A 25133-nucleotide genomic window follows, 5' to 3' on the forward strand; every position below is an offset into this window, starting at 1 on the left:
GTTTGAGAATTGCAAGAAAAACTTGGGCACTCAAGAACAGAGGGGCCCATGCCCACGCACTCTCTGATTTCCCTGGGGGTTGGCAAGCCTCAGAGCATCCCCTGAGGCTTCAGCCTAGAGGAGAATATCGCACAGGATAATTACATGGAGAGGCCTGAGGCAGCCTCCCAGTTGTGTGTGCCCTGAAGGGGCTCAAGGAGCCACCAAAGGCTTTTCTCTAGCGATTGAGAATCTCATTCCCAGGAACCTCATGGAGAACCAGATGGGCACGCAGACATGTGCTGCCCGCATGGAAATGCTGACCAAGAACCAGATGGCTCACTCAGGCTAAGAAGGCAGGCCAAGACTCAGGAACACGAGATGCTCTAGGAAGAAGACTCCAGATTACACATGATAAATATCTTCCCTGTAACATGAATACACGTGCAGTGTTGCTCCTCAGATGCAGGGGACTCAGGTCATGATTTGGTGGTGGTGGTTTACCGCTAACACATTTTTTCTTTAGTCAAATGTCAGAATTATTGGAATGTTTGCTCACCTGGCTGTCCTGGATGCTGCCAACCTTCCCCATTGTAGGTCCGATGAAATTGTAGACACAGAGGAGCGATAATGCCAGCGGGATCATGTACAGTTCAAAATTCCAGACAGTGACTAAAAACACCTGATTGGAAGACACAGACAAAATGACTGCTTGAAAAAACAGTATGGGAGCAATCTTCAATTCCTATTCATTGACTTAAGGAGATTAAACCCAGGACTCTCTATATAGTTCCAAATAGGTTAAAACACACACACATACACACACACACACACACACAAAGATACACACATGATGACTAACACAGTTTTAGAACTGGTAGCAGAATAAGGAAGACAGAGAAATGAGTTGGCCTGTCACACTCTGGAATAGAGTTCCCATATTTGGAAACCTCATTACCCTATCAACCTTATTCAGAGTTTTTTGCTGCTGGATTCAATGTACCAGAATTTAGGAAAAGTAGTGTGGAAAATCCAAAAGTCACGAAGAGGTTGGCCACAGGCCAAATTTTGACAACAGTGAAGTGTATATGAACTAGAAAGAATGATTACTTTTCAAAGAGGCTGCCAATGCTGAAAAATTCAAATATCTTGGATAAAAACTTCAGTTTTCTGAAGTCTCTTTAAAATAATTTCTTTTAATTTTATTGAAGTATAGTTGATTTACAATGTTGTATTAAGTTCTGCTGTACAGCAAAGTGACTCTGTTATATATATATATAATATATATATATATGTATATATTCTTTTTCATATTCTTTTCCATTATGGTTTGTCACAGAATGCTGAATATAGTTCCCTGTGCTATACAGTAGGACCTTGTTGTTTATCCATAAAAATCTTAAAATCTTCCCATTTTGAGGCTACATGGCCACAAGAAGATGATGATCAGTGTGAATCTTTGACACTTGAGGAGACATAAGGTTTATATTAGAAATAACATAAACAGTATCAAAATGTTGAGATCATTCTGGAATGTTTTTGTTCAATACTATGTTTTATAGATCTATTGGTGGTGTTATGTATAAATCAAGCATATTCATTTTACCTGATCTATGGTACCCCATTCCAATGAATATTCTGCAATTTTTCCATTATACTCTCTTATCAATGAAAACTTAGGTTGAAACAGTGTCTTGTTTTTTAATATAGTCAAACATATTAATCTTTGACTTTAGCATTTCTGCCATTTAATATTCAATGTTCTACTTAAGAAATCATATGCTACCCTGAGGTGATAAAGCAATTTCCTTGTGTTTTCTTCCAAAAGATAATTGTGTGTGTGTGGGTGTATGTGTGCGTGTGTGTTCCTTGTTTTGTCTCAAATGCTTTTTGGTTTATCGTTGGAAACAAGCATCTGATTTGAACTCCATCCTCACATATAGCCAACTTTTATTTTTATTTCAGTTTTTTAAATTGAACTAAAGTTGATTTACAACGTTGCATTAGTTTCAGGTGTACAGCAAAGTGATTCAGTTATACACACATATATATCTTTTTTTTTTCAGATTCTTTTCCCTTATTGGTTATTACAAAATATTGAGTACAGTCAACTTTCAGAATTAGATTACTGAAGGGATCCATACTTTGCTCACTGATCTACATGCCCACCTCTGTCACACATCAGCTTCCCACATGACTGTGTTGGTTGTTTACGGACCCTCTCATCCCTTCCACTGAATTATATTATTGTTCTTTCACCAAGACCATGTTGTTAAACAGCAGTTTAGTAACCAGATGATATCTGAGTGGGTAAGTCCCAATTACTTCACTATCAAAATTATCTCGGATCGTTCTTTGCCCTTTATCCTTCCACATGTATTTAAAAATCAATTTGCAACATTCTATAAAATTACTGGTGAAATTTTTATTCAGATAGCCTTTAATGTATATGTCAATTCAGAGAGAACTGAAATCCTGACATTGACCTTCTGAATTATAAGGACTGTTTATTTCTCCATATACTCAGGACTTCTTTTATGTTATCTCAAAATATCTTTTTTACTTTCACCATAATGATTTTGCATATGTTTTGTTATTTTTTGTAAGTAACTTAACACTTTTGATACTATTACAAATGGGGTCATTTTCAAATATGTATACTTTAGTTGGTTACTTCTAGGTACAGGAACATTGATTTATATGTTGTTCCCATTATTTCTGAGCCCTCTTATTGCTTGTTATGAGATTGCAAATGTATCATTTTGGAGATGTGGTGTGGAAAATCATAAACTGCAAATCATGACATTTTTCTTTAGCCTCCCAGTCTATACATTATATTTTGTTTTAGTGCTAAACCTCTATGTATTTTTTAATAAGTACAGAATTTTTGAAATACTTTTTGATTCGATGCAAATTATTACACTGTTGATGTCTTCCAGTCTATTAATTTGGTGTGCTTTACCAACTTTCTTTTATTTATTATTTCATAATATATATATTTTCCTATAATTTCCTAGCTTTATAAAGCTTTCTTTTTCTTTGACTTTTTTGTCTTGTTTTGTTTTATTATGAACAACATAGAGAAAAGTAGAGAAAACAGTACAGCAACTTCTCTACTATGTAAAACTAGTGATTTTCCTTATTGTTACCTATTTCCCTTTCCCTGTTCTTAAAGTTCTTTTAGGATTAGAGGTTTTAACTGTGTTCTAAAGGATTACTATTTCTTAATGTGTATCTACTGGATAAGTGGGGTTTTACTGTTCTTTTAAATTTCTAAATATAATTTCAAGTAAAAAGAGGCTGACCTAAAACTATTGAGAAAAAATAGGAAACAACATATTTTTGATTTATTTTCATCATCAACTATTTATAAAATGTCTTCAAAAAAATTACTTGTGCATCAACCAATACTAGAGAGACAGCTGTGTAGGACAAACACCTCATTTGCCATAATATTTGCCTCCACCAGGTATAGGTAAGTAAGCCCAGAGTGTTTTACAAAAAAAAAAAAAAAAAAGAGCCACATTTAAATATCACATTCAAAGGGCTTGAAACTCTTTTAGAGTGAGAGACTAGTACCTTCAGAAACATTTTAAAAATCAATGCCTAATTCCTACTTTTGTAATAAAGAATTAATTTCCTAGCAATAGCTTCTAGCAAAAACAAATAGAAACCCTTTGCAGGGAGGGGAGACCAATTATCTGAGAGTCTGAAACAAAGTTATTTAATTTTGCAGCGGAGTTGAAACCTTGGGAAAAGAACTCAGACCTGAATGGAGTCACTTTAACGTTTCTTGCACCTTTTGACTCAAGAGCAGCTGCAGACACAGAGATGATACCAGTTGGTACTCAACAGAAAAATTTGCCATCTTTCTGAATGAAGGATATAGGCAAAGGAGTCAGTGACAATTAGGGCCACCAGAGAGTGTACAAACACACTGGAAGGAGAGAGTAAGCAAAAGAAAATCCCAAATTCTATATGTGAACTCTGCTACGGTCTGTACCACACACATGGGGCAGACTCAAAGCAGTGTCTGAATTGGGATCAAAGTTGCCACCCACAGCAGGTGCGACCAAATGTGCAATTTGAGTCTAACAGGATTAATCCCTAGAGCAATCACTAAAGAACAAGCAGAGAAGAATAGATAAAAAGTCAACAGATGAATTAAAATGGAATTCTAAAAGGTAAGAAAAGGGAAATAGGAATAAGAAACATAGTAGACAAATATAAAACTAATAAAATGGTAACCTAAATTCAACATATCAATAATTACATTGAAAGTTAACAGAATAAACATTGCAAGCATAAAAGGTAGAGATGAGAATAAAACGAATAACTCTGTGGCAAAAACTTTGACCACTTAAACAAAGGAAAAATTTATTGAAAAATGCAACTTAACAAAATTGAACAAATGTCCCCACCAAGATAAATTCAGGTTCAAATGCTTTTACTGTTGAATTCTCTCAAACATTCAAAGAAGAAAGAACATTATGTTGGAGGGAACACTTCACAACCAATTTTATGAAGCCAGTGTTACCCTGATACCAAAACCTGACAAAGCCATTACAACAAAATAAACTACAGGCAAATATTCAACAGGAACAAAGATGCAAAAATCCTTAAGAAAATAATAGTGAACCAAATCAAGAAATATATGAAAAATATATACTACAGTGTGACCAAGTAGAATATGTTCCAAGAATGTAAGATTAGTTTCACATTAAAAAACAATGTAATTCACCACATTGACAGAAAGGAGAAAAAAACACTTGATTATTTCAATAGATGTGGAAAAAAATATTGACAAAAAATTCAACACTATTAATAAACAATGAATAGAAGGAATTTCCTCAATCTGATAAAGGACACTTACAAAAATCTTACAGTTATCGTATTTGATCATATTTGGCTATAGTTTGTAATATGTAAATTATGCTTTGAGAAGTTGCTTTTAAAAAAATCAACACTTGCTAGGAAGGAAATTTCTTAGGCATGCAACCACATGAATAAATCTCAAAAACACACTGAGAGAAAGAAGCCTTATACAAAAAAGAGCACATACTGTATGCCATTTAGATGAAGTTCTAGAACAGACAAAATGATTCTATGATGGAGAAAACTGCATGATTTCCTTCTAAAATTAGAAACAAGGTAGGGATGTCTGCTCTCACTACTCCTGTTCAGTATTGGACTGAATGTCCTAGCCATTGCAATGAAGGAAAATAAATGAAATAAAAGGCATAAGTATCAGAAAGGAGTAAAGCAATACCTTCTCTTTTCATTGATGACCTGACTTTTTACATAGAAAATCCTAAGGAATCTACAAAGCAAATCCTAGAAATAACAAATCCAGCAGTGACAGCGTATAAAGTTACTTTTTAAAACTCAATTATATTTTTAAAACTAGCAGCAAAAATCTGGAAAATAAAATTTAAGATTTTCCATTTACAGTAGAACCGAAGCCCATAAAATACATGGGAATAAAATTCACAAAACGTGAGCAAGATCTCTTCCCTGGAAATTATAAAATATTACTGAGGAACGTTACAGAATACAGAAAGAAGTGGACAGAAATGCCACTAGTTCATGGATTATAAGACTCAATATTGTTAAGATGGCAGTTCTTCACAAATTGATCCCCAGATGCAAGCAATCCCAATTTTGTAGAAATTGACAAGCTGATTCTGAATATTATATTGAAATGTAAATAACAGAATAATCAAGCAATTTTAAAAAATAAAGCTTATACTACTTAATTTAGTTTACTATAAAGCTATAGTAATGGAACAGAAAATAGAATCCACATATATGTAATTAACTGATCTCTAAGAAAGTTGCCAAGGTAATTCAATGGGAGAAAAGAGTGTCTTTTCAACAAATGGCCCTGGAACAACTGGATATATGTGTGGGGAAAAAAAAAATCACTAACCCTTACCACTTACCATATTTAGAAATTAAATAAATCATAATATCTAAAAGCAAATGCTAAAATTTCAAAACTTCTAGAATACACATATGAGAAAACCTCTGGCATAGGGGAGGGTAGGCCAAAGATTTCTTAGGACAAAAAAGCACAATAAAATAATGTAAATAAAATAAAAAGGAAACTTCATTGAAATTATTCTTCATTTGCTCTTTGGAAGACACAATTAAGAAATGAAAAAAAAAGTCACAAAATGGGAGAAAGTATTTTCTACACATATACTGAAAGAGAACATGTATCTGGAATATAAAAAGAATTCTTACAACTTAGTAAGAAGACAACTCAATAAAGATTGGTGAAATATTTGATCAGACTCTTCACGTACACACAAATCTATATGAATGTCTAAAAGCACATGGAAAGACATCCAACTTGATTAACCATCAGGAAAATGAAAATAACTCCTATGAAATAGCACATATTAGAAAGGCTAAAATTAAAAAATAAAACTGACAAGATATAAAGTGTTGACAATGTGGAACAACTGGAGGTCTTATACACTCCTGGTAGGAATACAAAATGATATCTGATTTGGGAAACCACATGGCAGCTTTTCAAAAAGTTGTGCATACACCTCTGTAATTCAAGCTCTCCTACTCCTAGATATTTAACATATGACCCAGAGACTTGCGCACAAATGTTCAGAACATGGCAGCTTCATTCCAAATAACAACAACAACAAAACTGGCAACAGCCCAAATGTCCAACAACAAGTGAATATAATATATCCATTCAAGGGAACAACTACTCAGAATTAAAACAGAACCACCCATAAAATGTCAGAATCAGTGAAGCCTGATTTCTCTGACACCAAGGAAGCTTCTCACCCCACCACGCAGGTTTCCCTATGTTCCATGATGCAGATGCTATGGTGACCCCATCTGAACCTTCCCCAAAAACGTAACTTTAAGAAATTACCTCAAATCTTCAGCTTACAAATATTTCTTCACTTTCTACCCCAAAATGTGTTTGCCATAATTTTTATGAAATTAGATATGAAGAATATAAGCATATCTATAGATATGAAGAATATAAGCATTCCAAATCATGAGGAAAAATGATTCATAAAGACACTTGCGTTTTCCTGGGGGAAAACCTAAAAACAGAAATACTATCTTAGGGAGTCAGTGGTTCCAAGGTAGCTGTGATTGAGGAACTTAGTCAGCATTGCCATAGACGAACATATCTCTTGAACGAATCCTCTAGGTATTGTTTCTTTAGGTAGGGCTGAGAAATATATTATCTTATGTCACAAAGAGTTTTAAAGAACAAATCAGGCTACATTTTTCTCAGGTTTCATTATGAAGTGGTCAATAAAATTGACCAACCAACCAATTATTAAATATCTTCTATACATCCAAGAGGATGCCTCACTATAAGGTAGTTAACTTGGAATACCAAATACAATAACATGGCTATTTTCCCAAATACTTCAGGATTTACTCATTTAAGATTATCTTAAAATTTTGTCCTACTGTCCCTTGAGAGTAGATTTAAGACTAGGAAATAGCTCAATTAAATGAAATCAAGTTTCTAAATAACCAGAAACATTGCATTTGTTAAAACAAATGAAACAAACATACAAAGTGTGATTATATAAATTAGCATTTTCCATTTGTGACCTACACATTGTTCATAATGTTTAAAAGAAATTGAACAATGGAATCAAGATCCTCATTTAAATATATATATATATTTGTTTATTTATATACACACACACACACACACACACATATATATATTATCGTAGGGGTGCTCATACAAAATCATGGATTATTTTATGTTTGTTCTCATAAATAGCTAAGGATGCCACAGAAATTTGGGGAGCTGCTCAATACAATCATTATTCAGAGTATAACTTTGACCCAACATTGGTCAGATTAACTAGGTGATCTCAAATTGCTACTCTACTTTGTAGTAGAATGACATAACTTAAGATAGCATATAAACACTAAGCATGTAATAACAAAATTAAATGTTCACTTGTGGTAGAAAATCTTTGAGAAACTTCTATATCAAGTTTCAGCTAATGGAAAATCTACTCTCTGTTTTAAGTTACCCATTCCTATATCCCTAAGTAAACACTGAATTGTAAGGAATAGAATAAAGAAGTCAAGATTCACCTCATAAAGTCAATTAAGGCTTAAGAGAAAATTATTATAAAAGTGGAACTGATTATTTTAGAAGAAAAACAGACAAAAATTAACCAAACATCTACCTGCCTGACTAGACTCCTGGGTTAAAATTGTATGGAGAAACAGCATCTCAAGAAGCACAAAGGAAGGGCTAGTTGATTTAGTTTGGTTAAGGCGCTGCTGCTTTAAAGCCCAATGACTTTGAATGAATATTCAAGGGGTTGGAAGATGTTTCGTTTGAAAAGTACTGAAGAGGGGTCTAACTTTCTGTGAAAACCACTGGTGTGGCCCCTATGACAAAGAAAATGAGAAAGAGAAGCACACACACACCTTTCAGAATATTGTGAAAATCAGTTCTTTTGTTACACTAAAGATTAAATCTAGACATTTGAAAACAGTGTCTCTTGAAATAATCAGTCTTTATGAACATCCATCCTGTATGTGTCTGGCCCAGATTGGGGGGGAGTCACACACAGATGATTATTTTAGAATAAAGGTATTGAGTACTGTGAAACAAACTATGCTAGTTCTGATCCAAAACACTCAAGGGTTAAACAAAGAGAAAACAATGCAACAATTTGTTCTTAATTTGACCACATGCAAGTTCATTTCTATGACAACAAATCAGTAAGTGGCCCCTTCTCAATAAAGTATACCTGGATTTATTGTCATTAAAAGAGAAAAACAGGGGCTTCCCCGGTGGCGCAGTTGTTGAGAGTCCGCCTGCCGATGCAGGGGACACGGGTTCGTGCCCTGGTCCGGGAAGATCCCACATGCCGCAGAGCGGCTGGGACCATGAGCCATGGCTGCTGAGCCTGCGCATCTGGAGCCTGTGCTCCGCAACGGGAGAGGCCACAGCAGTGAGAGGCCCGCGTACCGCAAAAAAAAAAAAAGAGAAAAACAAAATGCCTTATGTACCACCATAATAAAGCAAAACAATAGAAAATAAAAAAAAAAAAACCACCTACAGGTCATGTCATGCCCTTTCATCTGAATATTTTCTATTGCTTCCTGGCCTACCTTATGACATTTAGACCTCATAGTTTAACATCTAAGACCTTCCTCGAACTGACTGATACTTGACTATTTCATAAGCCAACACCCACCACACATCCTCGATTCCTAGTCATGTTGCACTATTTGCAGAACCCAAGAGATGAAATGGTGTCCAGGATTTTGCTTCTGAACACATCCTTCTCTCATGTAGGAAGCTACTGCTTGAACATTTCCTCACTCTGAAGTGTGACCCCCTCACTCTGACCCTGAGCACTAACACACTAACCCCATCTTTTTGTCACTGCTTTACTTCATGCATAAAATGATTGTCCCAGCATTTATTGAACACCTACCATGAACCACACTGATTTAGACACAACAGTGAACAAAACCAAGCAACCAACCAACAAACAAAACAGCCTTCATAGAGCTTACATTATATTTGGGGATTAGGGATGAGATTGATACATAAGTAAACTATATATTCTACATCATCAGATGGTAGGAACGGCTATGAGGAGGGTGACAAAAAACAAAACAGGAATGTAAGAAAGGGAATACCAGGCGATGGGGCTGGGACTGCAATTATAAGTAGAGTGGTTAGAGACAGCCTTGCTGAGAAGGGCAATATGTGGGCAAAGCCCTTGGAGAAGTGTGCAAATCTAGGTGAATAGAGTTTCTGGTCAGAAGAACAGCAAATCCAAAGGTCCGGAAATGGGAGTATGCCTAGTACGTTCAAGGAATAGTAAGAACCCCCTTGGCTGATAAAGAGTGAGCAAGAGGATTAGAAAGGCAAGAAGTGAGAAAGGAACAGGAGCCAGTTGTGGGCCTTGAAAAACTGGAAGACTGGATTGGTTCATTAATGGAGACAATAGTCTGTAGAAAGAACAGGTTTGGAGAAGGAGAGTCTGAGGCACCTATTAGACATCCCTGCAGAGACACAGAGTAGGCAATGGATAGAAGGTTTGGAGTTCAGAAAAGAGGCTAGGGCTAGAGGCACAGATTTGCATATTATCAGCATCCAGATGGTATTTAAAGGTATCAGACTGGATAATTTTAACAAGGAAATAACAGTAGAGAAACGGCCTACAAGTGTAGTGATCCCTAGAAAAGTGCAAATTTATGGGTTGGAGAAGATTAAAAGGAACCAGAAAAGGAGACTGAGGAGCAGTCAGAGCAAAAGAGATACACTGGGAGATTGTGCTGTCCTAGAAAACAAGATAAACAAAGAGGAGGGCAACAATACATTTCTAAATAAGATGGTCACTGAAAATTGGTCATTGGTGATTTGAAATGAGCAGCTGACTGGAGTGATAAGACAAAAATCAGATAACAGTGAGTTTAAGAGAGAACAGCAACACTACAGACAGTGAGTAGAGATAACTCTATGAAACAGTTTGATATAAAAAAGAGCAGAGAAACAGGGTGGAAGCTGGAAGGGGATGTAGCAACAATACAGGAGAGAGAGGGAGAAAAAAATGATGATGTAGGAAACAGAAGAAAGAAGAGTTGGAACAATATTTTTGAAACAGTGGGTAGGAGTAGGAGCCAGTGCACAGATGGAGGGTTGGTCTCCAGAAGCAACAATTCAGTGATTCACAGTTAAAGGAGGAAAAGCAGAGGATACGGACGTAGATGTTGGTAGGGGGATAGGTAGGTATGGTGAGGGCAAGATAGCAGTAGATGGGTACTTGTGTCAACCATGGTCATGATCTGAGTGAGGACAGGGAGAAGGTATTAGAGTTTGAGGACAGAAGAGAAGTTATAAAATAGTCTAGAAGAGAGGAAAAGAGAATGGCTCATAGAAATGTAATATAACTGTCAGGAGGCACTGTATGTTTTTCTCTAGCCATGCTTACTTGAGGTTGCTAATCAAGTATAATGAAGGTAGAGAAGGAAAGAAAATTATTTTTAAAATGGACCATGGAATCTGAGCTGGATTACTGGTGAGGAACAATATAAAGTGGAGAGGATAAAATTTAAATGCAATGGCTATGTTGATTAACAGATTATAAACAGCTGATAAGAAAATTAGTGAACTGAGAAATAATTCCAAAGAAGTTCTTCAGAATGGAGATGAGAGAAACAAAGATACAGATATGTAAGAGGTTAAAACACATGGAAGATAGAAACAAGAAGGTCTCACATACGTCTGATGGGTGTTGAGGGGGCAAAGGGTTAATGAGAGAATGGGGAAGCAATATATGAAGATACAATGCCTGAGGATTTTCCAGAACTGTTGAAATATACCATATAGGAAGATCCAAAAAACCCATATTAGGATAAATAAAGAAGAATTTAGGCCTAAAAATGTCATGGTAGAACAGAAGAATACTTGGGGAAAAAGTAGAAACATTCACAAGCAGCTAGAGAGAAAAGACAATTCAACTTCAAAGAAAAAGCAATTTGAGTGACTTTATATCTCAATGCAACAAGGGAAGCAAGGAGAGAGTAGAATAACTTAAATACATATGCTTTCAGTCTTTCAATTTGCAAACTTGTACCTAGCAAATTGTCTTACAAGTAAAACTGAGACTTTTCCAGAAAAGCATGAGCCAGCAGTGCTTATCACCCAAAGACCCTCATGAAAGTACATATAATAGATTTATTTCAAAGAGAAGGAAAATCATCCCTGGTATAAAAAGGCTGAACATGAGAATGTATGTGTTCAAAAGCAATGGTAAATGTGTATACCAGTCTAAATAAACATGGACGTATTAAAAAAAAAAGGTTTAATTTGTGTGTAATGAGACAATCTAGTAGTAAAACAGGGGACAGAAAAAGCCCATAAACTGGGAGAGGTATGGGTTGATTTGAAAAATTCTTAGACACCCTTGTTGTTAAGCCTGTATGTTAAGTAGACGTGTAAATTTCAGCTTTTCAGTATGAAGCTGAAGCTTTCTCTCATTCTTTCTGCATAAAACAAAATAACCCACAAAAAACAAACAGAAACCCCCCAAACAGCTGTAAAAACTGAATAATCTATACAAACTCTGTATGAAGACATTTAGGGAGAATCAAGGCATCCAGGACCTGAGGGGACAAGATCAAGGATAAGAGACAAATGCAGCGAGGTACATCTTAGTTTGCTATTGCTTTAACTCCTTCAGAGTTTTTTGTTATATTTTGTTTTATTTTTGCCAATTCACTGTGTAAGACAAGTGGCTGAGCACACAGGAGCAGTTTAGAGCTCGCTTCAATCTTAATTGTCTAGGGAGGTAAAAATTGGAGTGCAGGGGAACTATGGCAGCCAGGACTTGAAGGACGAAAGGAATCGCAGAGATGCAAGCCTGACATTCTGCATGCATGTTCCCTTGAGAAATTTACTGTTTCCTAAAGCATGTGAGGCTAGGATGAAAAGTTGAGGCCAAGCAGAAAGTGGGAACTAAAAGTTTTTGGCAATCACACTGAGTTGGGAAATAAAAACTGGAGGTTAAGGACTCTTAGAAAATAAGGGCTCTAGTAAACACTACAGAATTTTATTAAGACTCCTGAAGCACTAAGCATAGGGGTAAAACCAGAAATAGATCAATCCTCAAAATGCTTGAAATTCTTCCTACCTTGGATCATTTCAATCCCTAACTGGATCATTCTGACTTGCTAGACCCTCACTGCCTCCTCTACATCCTCTCTTGTGGAAAATAACATATTCCATATCCTCTAAAATGTTTTAATAAATCTTATCCAGTATTTGATAAAAAAAATAACCAGGTACGGTCAGGATTAAAAAACAATGACCAAAAATCAAGAGAAAAACAGACAATGAGAACAAAAAGTTTATTTAGATGTAAGAGTTACCAGTTATAAATTTTAAAATATCCATGATTAGGGCTTCCCTGGTGGCGCAGTGGTTGAGAGTCTGCCTGCCGATGCAGGGGACATGGGTTCGTGCCCCTGTCTGGGAAGATCCCACATGCCGCGGAGCGGCTAGGCCCGTGAGCCATGGCCACTGAGCCTGCGCGTCCGGAGCCTGTGCACCGCAACGGGAGAGGCCAAAACAGTGAGAGGCCCGCATACCGCAAAAAGTAAAATAAAATAAAATAAAATTTAAAAAAATATATATCCATGATTAATATATAATATATATGTGTATATTAATATATACATGAAAATGGATTAAAATAACATGGAGAATATCAGCAGAGAACTGGGGTCTATGAAGTAGAATCCAATGGAAATGGAAAATTTTTTTTAAAAAGATAAGTGAAATGAAGAGCTCACTAAATGAATTTAATAGCAGAGCAGAAAAGAGAGCATTTGTGATTTGGAGTATTAGTAGAAAATATCTATACTTAAAGCAGATATAAACATGATGACAAAATACACCAAAAAAAAAAAAAAAGCAGCTACATGGCACATTTAGAAAGTTTTAATTTAGATGTAAAAACTTGGAGTCCAGAAAAAGAGAGTAAGAGAGAAATGGGGAAAAGCTATAAATGATATTGAATGAGAATTTCCAAAAACCTAATATAAAAGCTGTGAAGTTACAGATTTAAAGAACCTCAAATAGGATGAAGGGGAAAAAAATCACAGGCAGGCATCTCATAGTAAAACTGCATATAATTCATGACGAAAAGAAAGGGGAAAAGTAGATATAGTGAAGTTTAAAGAAAAATCACATTTCCTCCACAATGAATAACAATCAAACTGACAACTGACTTTTTTTTTTTTTTTTTTTTTTTTTTTTGCGATACGTGGGCCTCTCACTGCTGTGGCCTCTCCCGTTGCAGAGCACAGGCTCCGGATGCACAGCCTCAGCAGCCATGGCTCACGGGCCCAGCCACTCCGTGGCATGTGGGATCTTCGCGGCTTGGGGCATGAACCCACGTCCTCTGCATCGGCAGGCGGACTCTCAACCACTGTGCCACCAGGGAAGCCCGACAACTGACTTTTCAATGGAAAAGATAACAGCCAGAAGGCAGTTAAAAAGAATCTGTATAATATAGGATTTATCTGCTCCTTGAATGTTTGGTAAAAACGTGTCTCTAAAGTTGCCTGGGCCTATGATTTGTTTTCTGGTAAGACATTAAACCACTGATCCAATTATTTAGTAGGTGTAGGACCATTCAAGTTCTCATTCTTTTTCAGTCATTTGGATACACTGTGGTACAAGTTTCATCTCTTTCATATATCTTTCAACATTTTAAGCATAAAACTTCATAATATCCTCATATGTTTAATCTCTGCCCATCTGAATTATCTCCCCATTCAATGCCTGCTGTTATTTATTTGTGTCTTTACTCTCTGTACATTGAAAACTCTCAGGAAAGAATAACACATTTTGTTAGTTTTTCAAAGAGACAGTTTTTAACTGTTATTCCTTTTTATTTTACACACATTTTCTACTTCACCAATTTTTCTCTTATTTTTATTTCTAATTTGGCTTCATTCTGCTGTTCTCTATCAATGGCACGATTCTGACAGTTAACTCAATAATTTTGATTCTGACTTATTTTCCATATTGGCTTTGTCTTGTTCTGTATTTTGTGAAACACATGTCAATTCTAACTATTACGTGGAAGAGCAAAATGCCAAGAAGAGCCTAGGCATTCTTGAAGATGAAAAACAAATTGGGAAGGACAATGCTAAATTCAAATGATGTTTCTGTAACATTGGTACTGGTGTAGACAAGAGACCAATGAATGGACAAGCCCACCTATATAAGGAAACCTGATTTACAATATAACCTGGTGGAAACTGTAGATCTCTGAGGAAAAGTAGAATATTCAAGAAATGGTACTGGATCAGTTGGTATCCAAAATACAAAAATGAAATCAATTCACAAGCAGATTTTAAAATTTAATATAAAAAGTAAAACCATAAAAAAATTAAAGAGCATCTTTATGACTTTGAGACTGGGAACGATCCCTCTACAGTGACACAAAATGCACAAACCACAGCAAAGATAATTAATAAATTTGACATTAAGTATCAGAATTTTGTTCATCAAAATATATAATGAAAAAAAATAAGCCACAAACTTGGAGAAGATATTTCTATTACAAAGACGTTCTATCTAGATTACATAAAACACCTCTACAAATCAATAAAAAGGTAGAGGGGGGAAGAAAATTAGGCAAAAGGAGAAAAAAGGAGTGGAAAGGTCCCCAAACCTATATATATTATTAGTAGTGAGGAAAATGGAAATTAAAACCACAACAAAGTATGACAACTCAAGAGATTGACACAACTTAGAAGTCATATAATGAGAAGAGTTTTCTAAGATGTAGAACACTGATAACTTTTATTTGATCCTGACGGTTCAGTAACTTGGGAAACGGTTACATTAACTATTAAGCAGAATGTGTATATCAGATAATCATTTTTACTCCTAGGTATACACTTGGGAGCAGTGGGTTTCAAACTTTAGCATGCATGGGAAATGCCAGAGGACTGGTGTAGACAAGATCTCTGGGCCCCACCTACAGTTCCTGGTTCAGCAGGATTGGGGAGGGGCCCGAGAAATTCATTTCAGCCAAGTTTCTAGGTGATGCTGATGCTACTCTCCAGGCACTACATATTGAGAGCCATTGCTCTAAAGTCTTGCACATGTCCGCCAGATGAAATGTACAACGTTGACAAGACCACTTTTCACAATAGCTGAAAAACAAGCAAACCAACCAACAAACAAAAAACCCCAATCAAGCCTGCAATCAATTCAAATACCTTTCTAGAGTAGAATGGATGAATAACTTATACATAAAGTTATATATCATACAGAATGAAGATATCTGACGGTCACATTTTGACCACATGGACGAAGGTCAAAAACAATACTGAGTGAATTAATTTGTAAGTCACAGAGTAAGACCTAAAAATATTACACAATTCCTTTATAAAATCTTAAAAAAGCAGACAAAATTGAATTACACTGTTCAAGATAGATACAAGGGTGGTAAAACCACAATGAGTAAATGACAGACATTCAGTGTTACCACTACTTCTGGGGATGAGGGAAGAAGGATTCAGTAATAAAGAGGCAGAGGAAGAACTCTAAAATAACGGGAGGGTGGGACCTGCAAGATGATGGAGAAGTAAGACATGGCGATCACCTTCCTCCCCACAGATACATCAAAAATGCATCTACATGTGGAAAAACTCCTACAGAACACATACTGAACGCTGGCAGAAGGCCTCAGACTTCCCAAAAGGCAAAAAAGTCCCCACATACCTGGGTAGGGCAAAAAAAAGACAAAAGCATAGGGACAGGACCTGCACCTCTGGGAGGGAGCTGTGAAGAAGGAAAGGTTTCCACACACTAGGAAGCCCCTTCGCGGGTGAAGATTGCAGGTGGCGGAGGGGGGGGGAGCTTCGGGGTCGCGGAGGAGAGCGCAGGGGTGAGGAGGGCAAAGCGGACAGATTCCTGCACAGAGGATGGGTGCTGACCGGCACTCACCAGCCCGAGAGGCTTGTCTGCTCACCCGCCAGGGCGGGAGGGGCGAAGAGCTGAGGATTAGGCTTCGGTCGGAGCGCAGGGAGAGGACTGGGGTTGGCGGCGTGAACACAGCCGGCAGGGGGTTAGTGCGCCACGGATGGCCGGGAGGGAGTCCGGGGAAAAGTGTGGAGCTGCAGAAGAGGCAAGAGACTTTTTCTTGCCTTTGTTTCCTGGTGTGCGAGGAGAGGGGATTAAAAGCGCCGCTTAAAGGAGCTCCAGAGACGGGCGCGAGCCGCAGCTATCAGCATGGACCCCAGAGACAGGCATGAGACGCTAAGGCTGCTGCCGTTACCACCAAGAAGCCTGTGTGCAAGCACAGGTCACTCTCCACACCGCCCCTTCCGGGGAGCCTGTGCAGCCCGCCACTGCCAGGGTCCTGTGATCCAGGGACAACTTCCCCGGGAGAACGCATGGCGCACCGCAGGCTAGTGCAACGTCACACTGGCCTCTGCCGCCGCAGGCTCGCCTCGCACTCCGTGCCCCGCACTCCATGCCGCTCCCTCCCCCCCAGCCTAAGTGAGCCAGAGCCCCGGAGTCAGCTGCTCCTTTAACCCTGTCCTGTCTGAGCAAAGAACAGACGCCCTCAGGCGATGTACATGCAGAGGCGGGGCCAAATCCAAAGCTGAGCGCCTAGGAGTTGTGCGAACAAAGAAGAGGAAGGGAAATTTCTCCCAGCAGCCTCAGGAGCAGCGGATTAAATCTCCACAATCAACTTGATGTATCCTGCATCTGTGGAATACCTGAATAGACAACGAATCATCCCAAATTGAGAAGGTGAACTTTGGGAGCAAGATAGACTATTTTTTTCCCCTTTTCCTCTTTTTGTGAGTGTGTATGTGTATGCTTCTGTGTGAGATTTTGTCTCTATAGCTTTGCTTTCACCATTTGTCCTAGGGTTCTGTCCGTCGTTTTTGTTTTTTTTTTTAACTTTAAAACTTTTTAAAAATAATTTTGATTTTTTATTTTAATAAATTTATTTTACTTTATCTTACTTTATTTTATCCTCTCCCTTCCTTCCTTCCTCCCTTCCTTCCTCCCTCCCTCCCTCCCTCCCTCTCTCTCTCTTTCTTTCTTTCTTTCTTTCTCCCTTTTATTCTGAGCCGTGTAGAGGACAGTCTCTTGGTGCTCCAGCCAGGCGTCAGGGCTGTGCCTCTGAGGTGGGAGAGCCAAGTTCAGGACATTAGTCCACAAGAGACCTTCCAGCTCCACGTAATATCAAACGGCGAAAACCTTCCAGAGATCTCCACCTCAGCAACAACACCCAGCTTCACTCAATGACCAGAAAGCTACAGTGCTGGACACCCTATGGCAAACAATTAGTAAGACAGGAACACTGCCACATCCATTAGCAGAGAGGCTGCCTAAAATCATAATAAGGCCACAGACACCCCAAAACACACCACCACACGTGGACCTGCCCACCAGAAAGACAAGATCCAGCCTCATCCACCAGAACATAGGCACTAGTCCCCTCCACCAGGAAACCTACACAACCCACTGAACCAACCTTAGCCACTGGGGACAGACACCAAAAACAACGGGAACTATGAACCTGCAGCCTGTGAAAAGGAGACCCCAAACACAGTAAGATAAGCAAAATGAGAAGACAGAAAAACACACAGCAGATGAAGGAGCAAGGTAAAAACCCACCAGACCTAACAAATGAAGAGGAAATAGGCAGCCTACCTTACCTGAAAAAGAATTCAGAATAATGATAGTAAAGATGATCCAAAATCTTGGAAATAGAATAGAGAAAATGTAAGAAACATTTAACAAGGACCTAAAAGAACTAAAGAGGAAACAAGCAATGATGCACAACACAATAAATGAAATTAAAAATACTCTAGATGGGATCAATAGCAGAATAACTGAGGCAGAAGAACGGATAAGTGACCTGGAAGATAAAATAGTGGAAATAATTACTGCAGAGTAAAATAAAGAAAAAATAATGAAAAGAACTGAGGACAGTCTCACAGAACTCTGGGACAACACTGAACGCACCAACATTTGAATTATAGGGGTCCCAGAAGAAGAAGAGAAAAAGAAAGGGACTGAGAAAATATTTCAAGAGATTATAGCTGAAAACTTCCCTAATAGAGGAAAGGAAATAGTTAATCAAGTCTAGGAAGCACAGAGAGTCCCATACAGGATAAATCCAAGGAGAAACATGCCAAGACACATATTAATCAAACTATCAAAAATTAAATACAAAGAAAACATATTAAAAGCAGCAAGGGAAAAACAACACACAAGGGAATCTCCATAAGGTTAACAGCTGATCTTTCAGCAGAAACTCTGAAAGCCAGAAGGGAGTGGCAGGACATATTTAAAGTGATGAAGGAGAAAAACCTACAACCAAGATTACTCTACCCAGCAGGATCTCATTCAGATTTGATGGAGAAATTAAAACCTTTAGAGACAAGCAAAAGCTGAGAGAGTTCAGCACCACCAAACCAGCTTTACAACAAATGCCAATGAAACTTCTCTAGGCAAGAAACACAAGAGAAGGAAAAGACCTACAATAACAAACCCAAAACAATTAAGAAATTGGGAATACGAACATACATATCGATAATTACCTTAAATGTAAATGGATTATATGCTCCCACCAAAAGACACAGACTGGCAGAATGGATACAAAAACAAGACCCGTATATATGCTATCTACAAGAGACCCACTTCAGACCTAGGGACACATACAGACTGAAAGTGAGGGGATAGAAAAAGATATTCCATGCAAATGGAAATCAGAAGAAAGCTGGAATAACAATTCTCATAACAGACAAAATAGACTTTAAGAAAAAGACTATTACAAGAGACAAAGAAGGACACTACATAATGATCAAGGGATCAATCCAAGAAGAAGATACAACAATTGTAAATATTTATGCACCCAACATAGGAGCACCTCAATACATAAGGCAAATACTAAGAGCCATAAAAGGGGAAATCGACAGTAACACAATCATAATAGGGGACTTTAACACCCCACTTTCACCAATGGACAGATCATCCAAAATGAAAATAAATAAGGAAGCACAAGCTTTAAATGATACATTAAACAAGATGGACTTAATTAATATGTATAGGACATTCCATCCAAAAACAACAGAATACACTTTCATTTCAAGTGTGCATGGAACATTCTCCAAGATAGATCATATCTTGGGTCACAAATCTAGCCGTGGTAAATTTAAGAAAATTGAAATTGTATCAAGTATCTTTTCCGACCAGAACTCTATGAGGCTAGATATCAATTACAGGAAAAGATCTGTAAAAAATACAAACACGTGGAGGCTAAACAATACATTACTTAATAACCAAGTGATCACTGAAGAATTCAAAGAGGAAATCAAAAAATACCTAGAAACAAATGACAATGGAGACATGATGACCCAAAACCTATGGGATGCAGCAAAAGCAGTTCTAAGAGGGAAGTTTATAGCAATACAATCCTAAAGAAACAGGAAACATCTCAAATAAACAATCTAACCTTGCACCTAAAGCAATTAGAGAAAGAAAGAACCAAAAAAACCCAAAGTTAGCAGAAGGAAATAAATCATAAAGATCAGATCAGAAATAAATGAAAAAGAAATGAAGGAAACAACAGCAAAGATCAATAAAACTAAAAGCTGGTTCTTTGAGAAGATAAACAAAATTGATAAACCATTAGCCAGACTCATCAAGAAAGATAGGGATAAGACCCAAATCAGTAGAATTAGAAATGAAAAAGGAGAAGTAACAACTGACACTGCAGAAATACAAATGAACATGAGAGATTACTATAAGCAATAAAATGGACAATCTGGAAGAAATAGACAAATTCTTAGAAACGCACAACATGCCGAGACTGAACCAGGAAGAAATAGAAAATATGAACAGACCCATCACAAGCACTGAAATTGAAACTGTGATTAAAAATCTTCCAACAAACAAAAGCCCAGGACCAGATGGCTTCACAGGCGAATTCTAGCAAACATTTAGAGAAGAGTTAACACCTATCCTTCTCAAACTCTTCCAAAGTATAGCAGAGGGAGGAACACTCCCAAACTCATTCTACGAGGCCACCATCACCCTGATACCAAAACCAGACAAAGATGTCACAAAGAAATAAAACTACAGGCCAACAGCACTGATGAACATAGATGCAAAAATCCTTAACAAAATACTAGCAAACAGAATCCAACAGCACATTAAAAGGATCATACACTATGATCATGTGGGGTTTATTCCAGGAATGCAAGGATTCTTCAATATCAATCAACGTGATACACCATATTAACGAACTGAAGGAGAAAAACCATATGATCATCTCAATGGATGCAGAGAAAGCTTTCGACAAAATTCAACACCCATTTATGATAAAAATCCTGCAGAAAGTAGGCCTAGAGGGAACTTTCTTCAACATAATAAAGGCCATATATGACAAACCCACAGCCAACATCGTCCTCAACAGTGAAAAACTGGAAACATTCCCACTAAGATCAGGAACAAGACAAGGTTGCCCACTCTCACCACTCTTATTCAACATAGTTTTGGAAGTTTTAGCCACAGCAATCAGAAAAGAAAAAGAAATAAAAGGAATACAAATCGGAAAAGAAGAAGTAAAGCTGTCAGTGTTTGCAGATGACATGATACTATACATAGAGAATCCTAAAGATGCTACCAGAAAACTACTAGAGCTAATCAATGAATTTGGTAAAGTAGCAGGATACAAAATTAATGTTCTTAAATCTCTTGCATTCCTATGCACTATCAACAAAAAATCTCAAAGAGAAATTAATGTAACACTCCCATTTACCACTGCAACAAAAAGAATAAAGTACCTAGGGAGAAACCTACATAAGGAGACAAAAGACCTGTATGCAGAAAACTATAAGACACTGATGATAGAAATTAAAGACGATACAGACAGATGGAGAGGTATACCATGTTCTTGGATTGGAAGAATCAACATTGTAAAAATGACTCTACTACCCAAAGCAATCTACAGATTCAATGCAATCCCTATCAAACTACCACTGGCATTTTCCACAGAACTGGAACAAAAAAATTCACAATTTGTATGGAAACCCAATAGACCTTGAATAGCCAAAGCAATCTTGAGAAAGAAAAATGGAGCTGGAGGAATCAGGTTCCTGGACTTCAGACTATACTACAAAGCTACAGTAATCAAGACAGTATGGTACTGGCACAAAAACAGAAAGATAGATCAATGGAACAGGATAGAAAGCCCAGAGATAAACCCATGCACATATGGTTATCTTATCTTTGATAAAGAAGGCAAAAATATACAATGGAGAAAAGACAACCTCTTCAATAGGTGGTGCTGGGAAAACTGGACAGCTACATGTAAAAGAATGAAACTAGAACACTTCCTAACACCATACACAGAAATAAACTCAATGCATTAAAGACCTAAATGTAAGGCAAGACATTATAAAATTCTTAGAGGAAAACAGAGGAAGAACACTCTATGACATAAATGACAGCAGGATCCTTTTTGACCCACCACATACAGAAATGGAAATAAAAGCAAAAATAAACAAATGGGACATAATGAAACTTAAAAGCTTTTGCACAGCAAAGAAAACCATAAACAAGACAAAAAGCCAACCCTCAGAATGGCAGAAAATATTTGCAAACGAAGCAAATGACAGAGGATTAATCTCCAAAATATGCAAGCAGCTCGTGCAGCTCAATATCAAAAAAACAAACAACCCAATCCAAAAATGGGCAGAAGACCTAAATAGACATTTCTCCACAGAAGATATACAGATTGCCAACAAACACATGAAAGGATGCTCAATATCACTAATCATTACAGAAATGCAAATCAAAATTACAATGAGGTATCACCTCACACCAGTCAGAATGGCCATCATAAAAAATCTACAAACAATAAATGCTGGGGAGGGTGTTGACAAAAGGGAACACTCTTGCACTGTTGGTGGGAATATAAATTGATACTCTCACTATGGAGAACAGTATGGAGGTTCCTTTAAAAACTAAAAATAGAACCACCATATCACGCAGCAATCTCACTACGGGGCATATACCCTGAGAAAAACCATAGTTCAAAAAGAGACATGGACCACAATGTTCTTTGCAGCACTATTTACAATAGTCAGGACATGAAACCAACCTAAATGTCCATTGACAGATGAATGGATAAAGAAGATGCAGCACGTATATGCAATGGAATATTTTTCAGCCGTAAAAAGAAATGAAATGAGCTATTTGTAGTGAGGTGGATGGACCTAGAATCTGTCATACAGAGTGAAGTAAGTCAGAAAGAGGAAAACAAATACCATATGCTAACACATATTTATGGAATATAAACAAAACAAGTGGTTCTGAGGAACCCACGGGCAAGACAGGAATAAAGACTCAGACATAGAGAATGGACTTGAGGACATGGGGAGGGGGAAGGGTAAGCTGGGACAAAGTGAGAGAGTGGCATGGACATATATACACTACCAAATGTAAAACAGATAGCTAGTCAGAAGCAGCTGCATAGCACAGGGAGGTCAGCTCAGTGCTTTATGACCACCTAGAGGGGTGGGATAGGGAGGGTGGGAGGGAGGGAGACGCAAGAGGGAGGGGATATGGGGATATAGGTATACATATAGATGATTCACTTTGTTATACGGCAGAAACCAAAACAATATTGTAAAGCAACTACACTCCAATAAAGATGTTTAAAAATAAATAAATAAAAATAAAATAATGGGAATTTTCATTGTTTAAGTTGAGTGGAAGTAAACAAGTGATTCTTATTCTTTAAAATGTACACGTATGTGCATGGTTTTATCAACTCCCTTGCATATACAATATATTTTATAATAAAATTTTTATGGCAGGTAACATACCACAGGAAATAATGGCTATGATTTTGCACTGACCTAGGAATGCCTTCCAAAGGCTTGGAATTAAGCGCTCCCAAGCAGCCACTTCTATTGTTTTACAGCTGCTATGAAGGACAAAGAGCTGATTTTGAAAGTGAGGAAGGCCAGGATGGGTGATAAAGAAGAAAAGGAGGAAAGACACCAACCAAACAACACACACACACTCACACATCAAAACTATGATGGGTACAAAAATGGGGGGTGATGCCGAGGTCCTGAGCAGCAGCTGTCAGTGTGCTTTTCTCACTTTCTCTATTATCGGCCTTGGGAATAAACGAGTAGCAGCATTCTTCCTAAAAGTCCCACCCCCATGACCCCTGACACCTCTCCCCCACACCTGTACAAATTCCTTTGTAGTCAACAGTGTTTAAAAAAAAAAAAAATCTGTGGTCTAATACATTTGTAGACACTGCATAAACATAATAGGACATGCAGATTTTTTTTTAACTCTGTCAAAACTTACTACTTGATACTTTTGTTTCCCCATCTTATCTGAGAAGGGGGATACAATTTGTTTTCCCATATCAGATATATTAATGTGTGAAACACTGCTTATTTTACATCAGTTTCAGAAATGGTAGCTACTGTCAGGGGTTACAGATCCAGATGCCCACAGGGGTCAGGGTAAAATATAAAGTACAGGAAGCCCGGGTGTAAGACCATAGGGAGCGTTGGGGACCAGAGTGTACTCAGATTGTAAACCTTCTCCAAGGGGTCCACCCCCTACTCAACTTTAGCTGACCGTCATCATGTGAGATTAGGTCTGATGTTACCCAGTATTCTGATTTTTCAAAAATTCATGACCGGAGTGAACTATTGTTGCATGCAACTTGGATGGATCTGAAAGCCATTACGCTGAGTGAAAAAAAAAAAGTGCATTTCAAAAGGTTACATAATATAAGATTCCTTCTATATGACATTCGTGAAGTGACAAAATGATGGTGATGAAGACAGATAAGTGGTTGCTAGGACTAGAGTTGGGGGTGTGTGAACATTAAGGGGCAATAAGAATGAGCTTGTTTGTGATGATAGAACTTTCCTAGAGACACAGGGAATAAGGCGTTGAGAAGGAAAACAATAGACCAGTTCGTGGAAAGACCTGTATGTCATGGTAGTAAGTTGAAGATGTGATCGTAAACTAAATGAGAAGTCTTTAATGGACTTTTTAAGAGAATAAAAATAACAGGATCAGATATTTAACTAGATAATTCTAATAGCAAATTACTCTTAATTATGGGAATGGGGTAAGGAAATGAGAAACTGAGAAAAATTTTAGAAAGAAACAGCAATAGCCCAGGAAAAAGGGCAAAATCACTTTTCTCTGGGATGCTGAGGGGTATTTTACAGAGAATATAGGCTTTTGTTGGTTCTTTAAACATGGCTTGTATTTTGGTTAACCGCAGGGAATCAAGTGGGGAAATGCCATGGATCTTATGCCCAGTAACATTCAGCCACTTACCAGGAACTACATCTGAGTCCTGGACAAACTTTCAAGTCACTCCTCGTCCCTTTACCCCTTTTGGTTGCCCTCTAGAACTAGCCCATCCATTCCTCTCCCCGTTGGGGTTCTGATACTCAAGATCTGCTGTGTGGAGAGGAACATAGCTTCCTCCTAGATGTCTGACCCTCCAGCCATACACTATGAGCACAGGGAAGCAGACAGAGCAAGCCAAATACCAACAGTCTCTCAAGTTACT

At 37.6% G+C, this 25133-nt stretch overlaps 1 protein-coding gene across 3 annotated transcripts in view; it reads right to left on the reverse strand.

The window, feature by feature from the left end:
* The window catches only part of MCTP2 (multiple C2 and transmembrane domain containing 2), a 190683-nt gene that overhangs the window by 37454 nt on the left and 128096 nt on the right, over positions 1-25133 (reverse strand). For all 3 annotated transcript variants that reach the window (XM_060170522.1, XM_060170520.1, XM_060170519.1), the window contains one exon: positions 539-661. In XM_060170522.1, the coding sequence (XP_060026505.1) occupies positions 539-661 (123 nt within the window). The remainder of the gene's footprint in view (positions 1-538; positions 662-25133) is intronic.

This window comes from Lagenorhynchus albirostris, chromosome 1, assembly GCF_949774975.1.
Source record: "Lagenorhynchus albirostris chromosome 1, mLagAlb1.1, whole genome shotgun sequence".
Lineage (NCBI taxonomy): Eukaryota > Metazoa > Chordata > Mammalia > Artiodactyla > Delphinidae > Lagenorhynchus > Lagenorhynchus albirostris.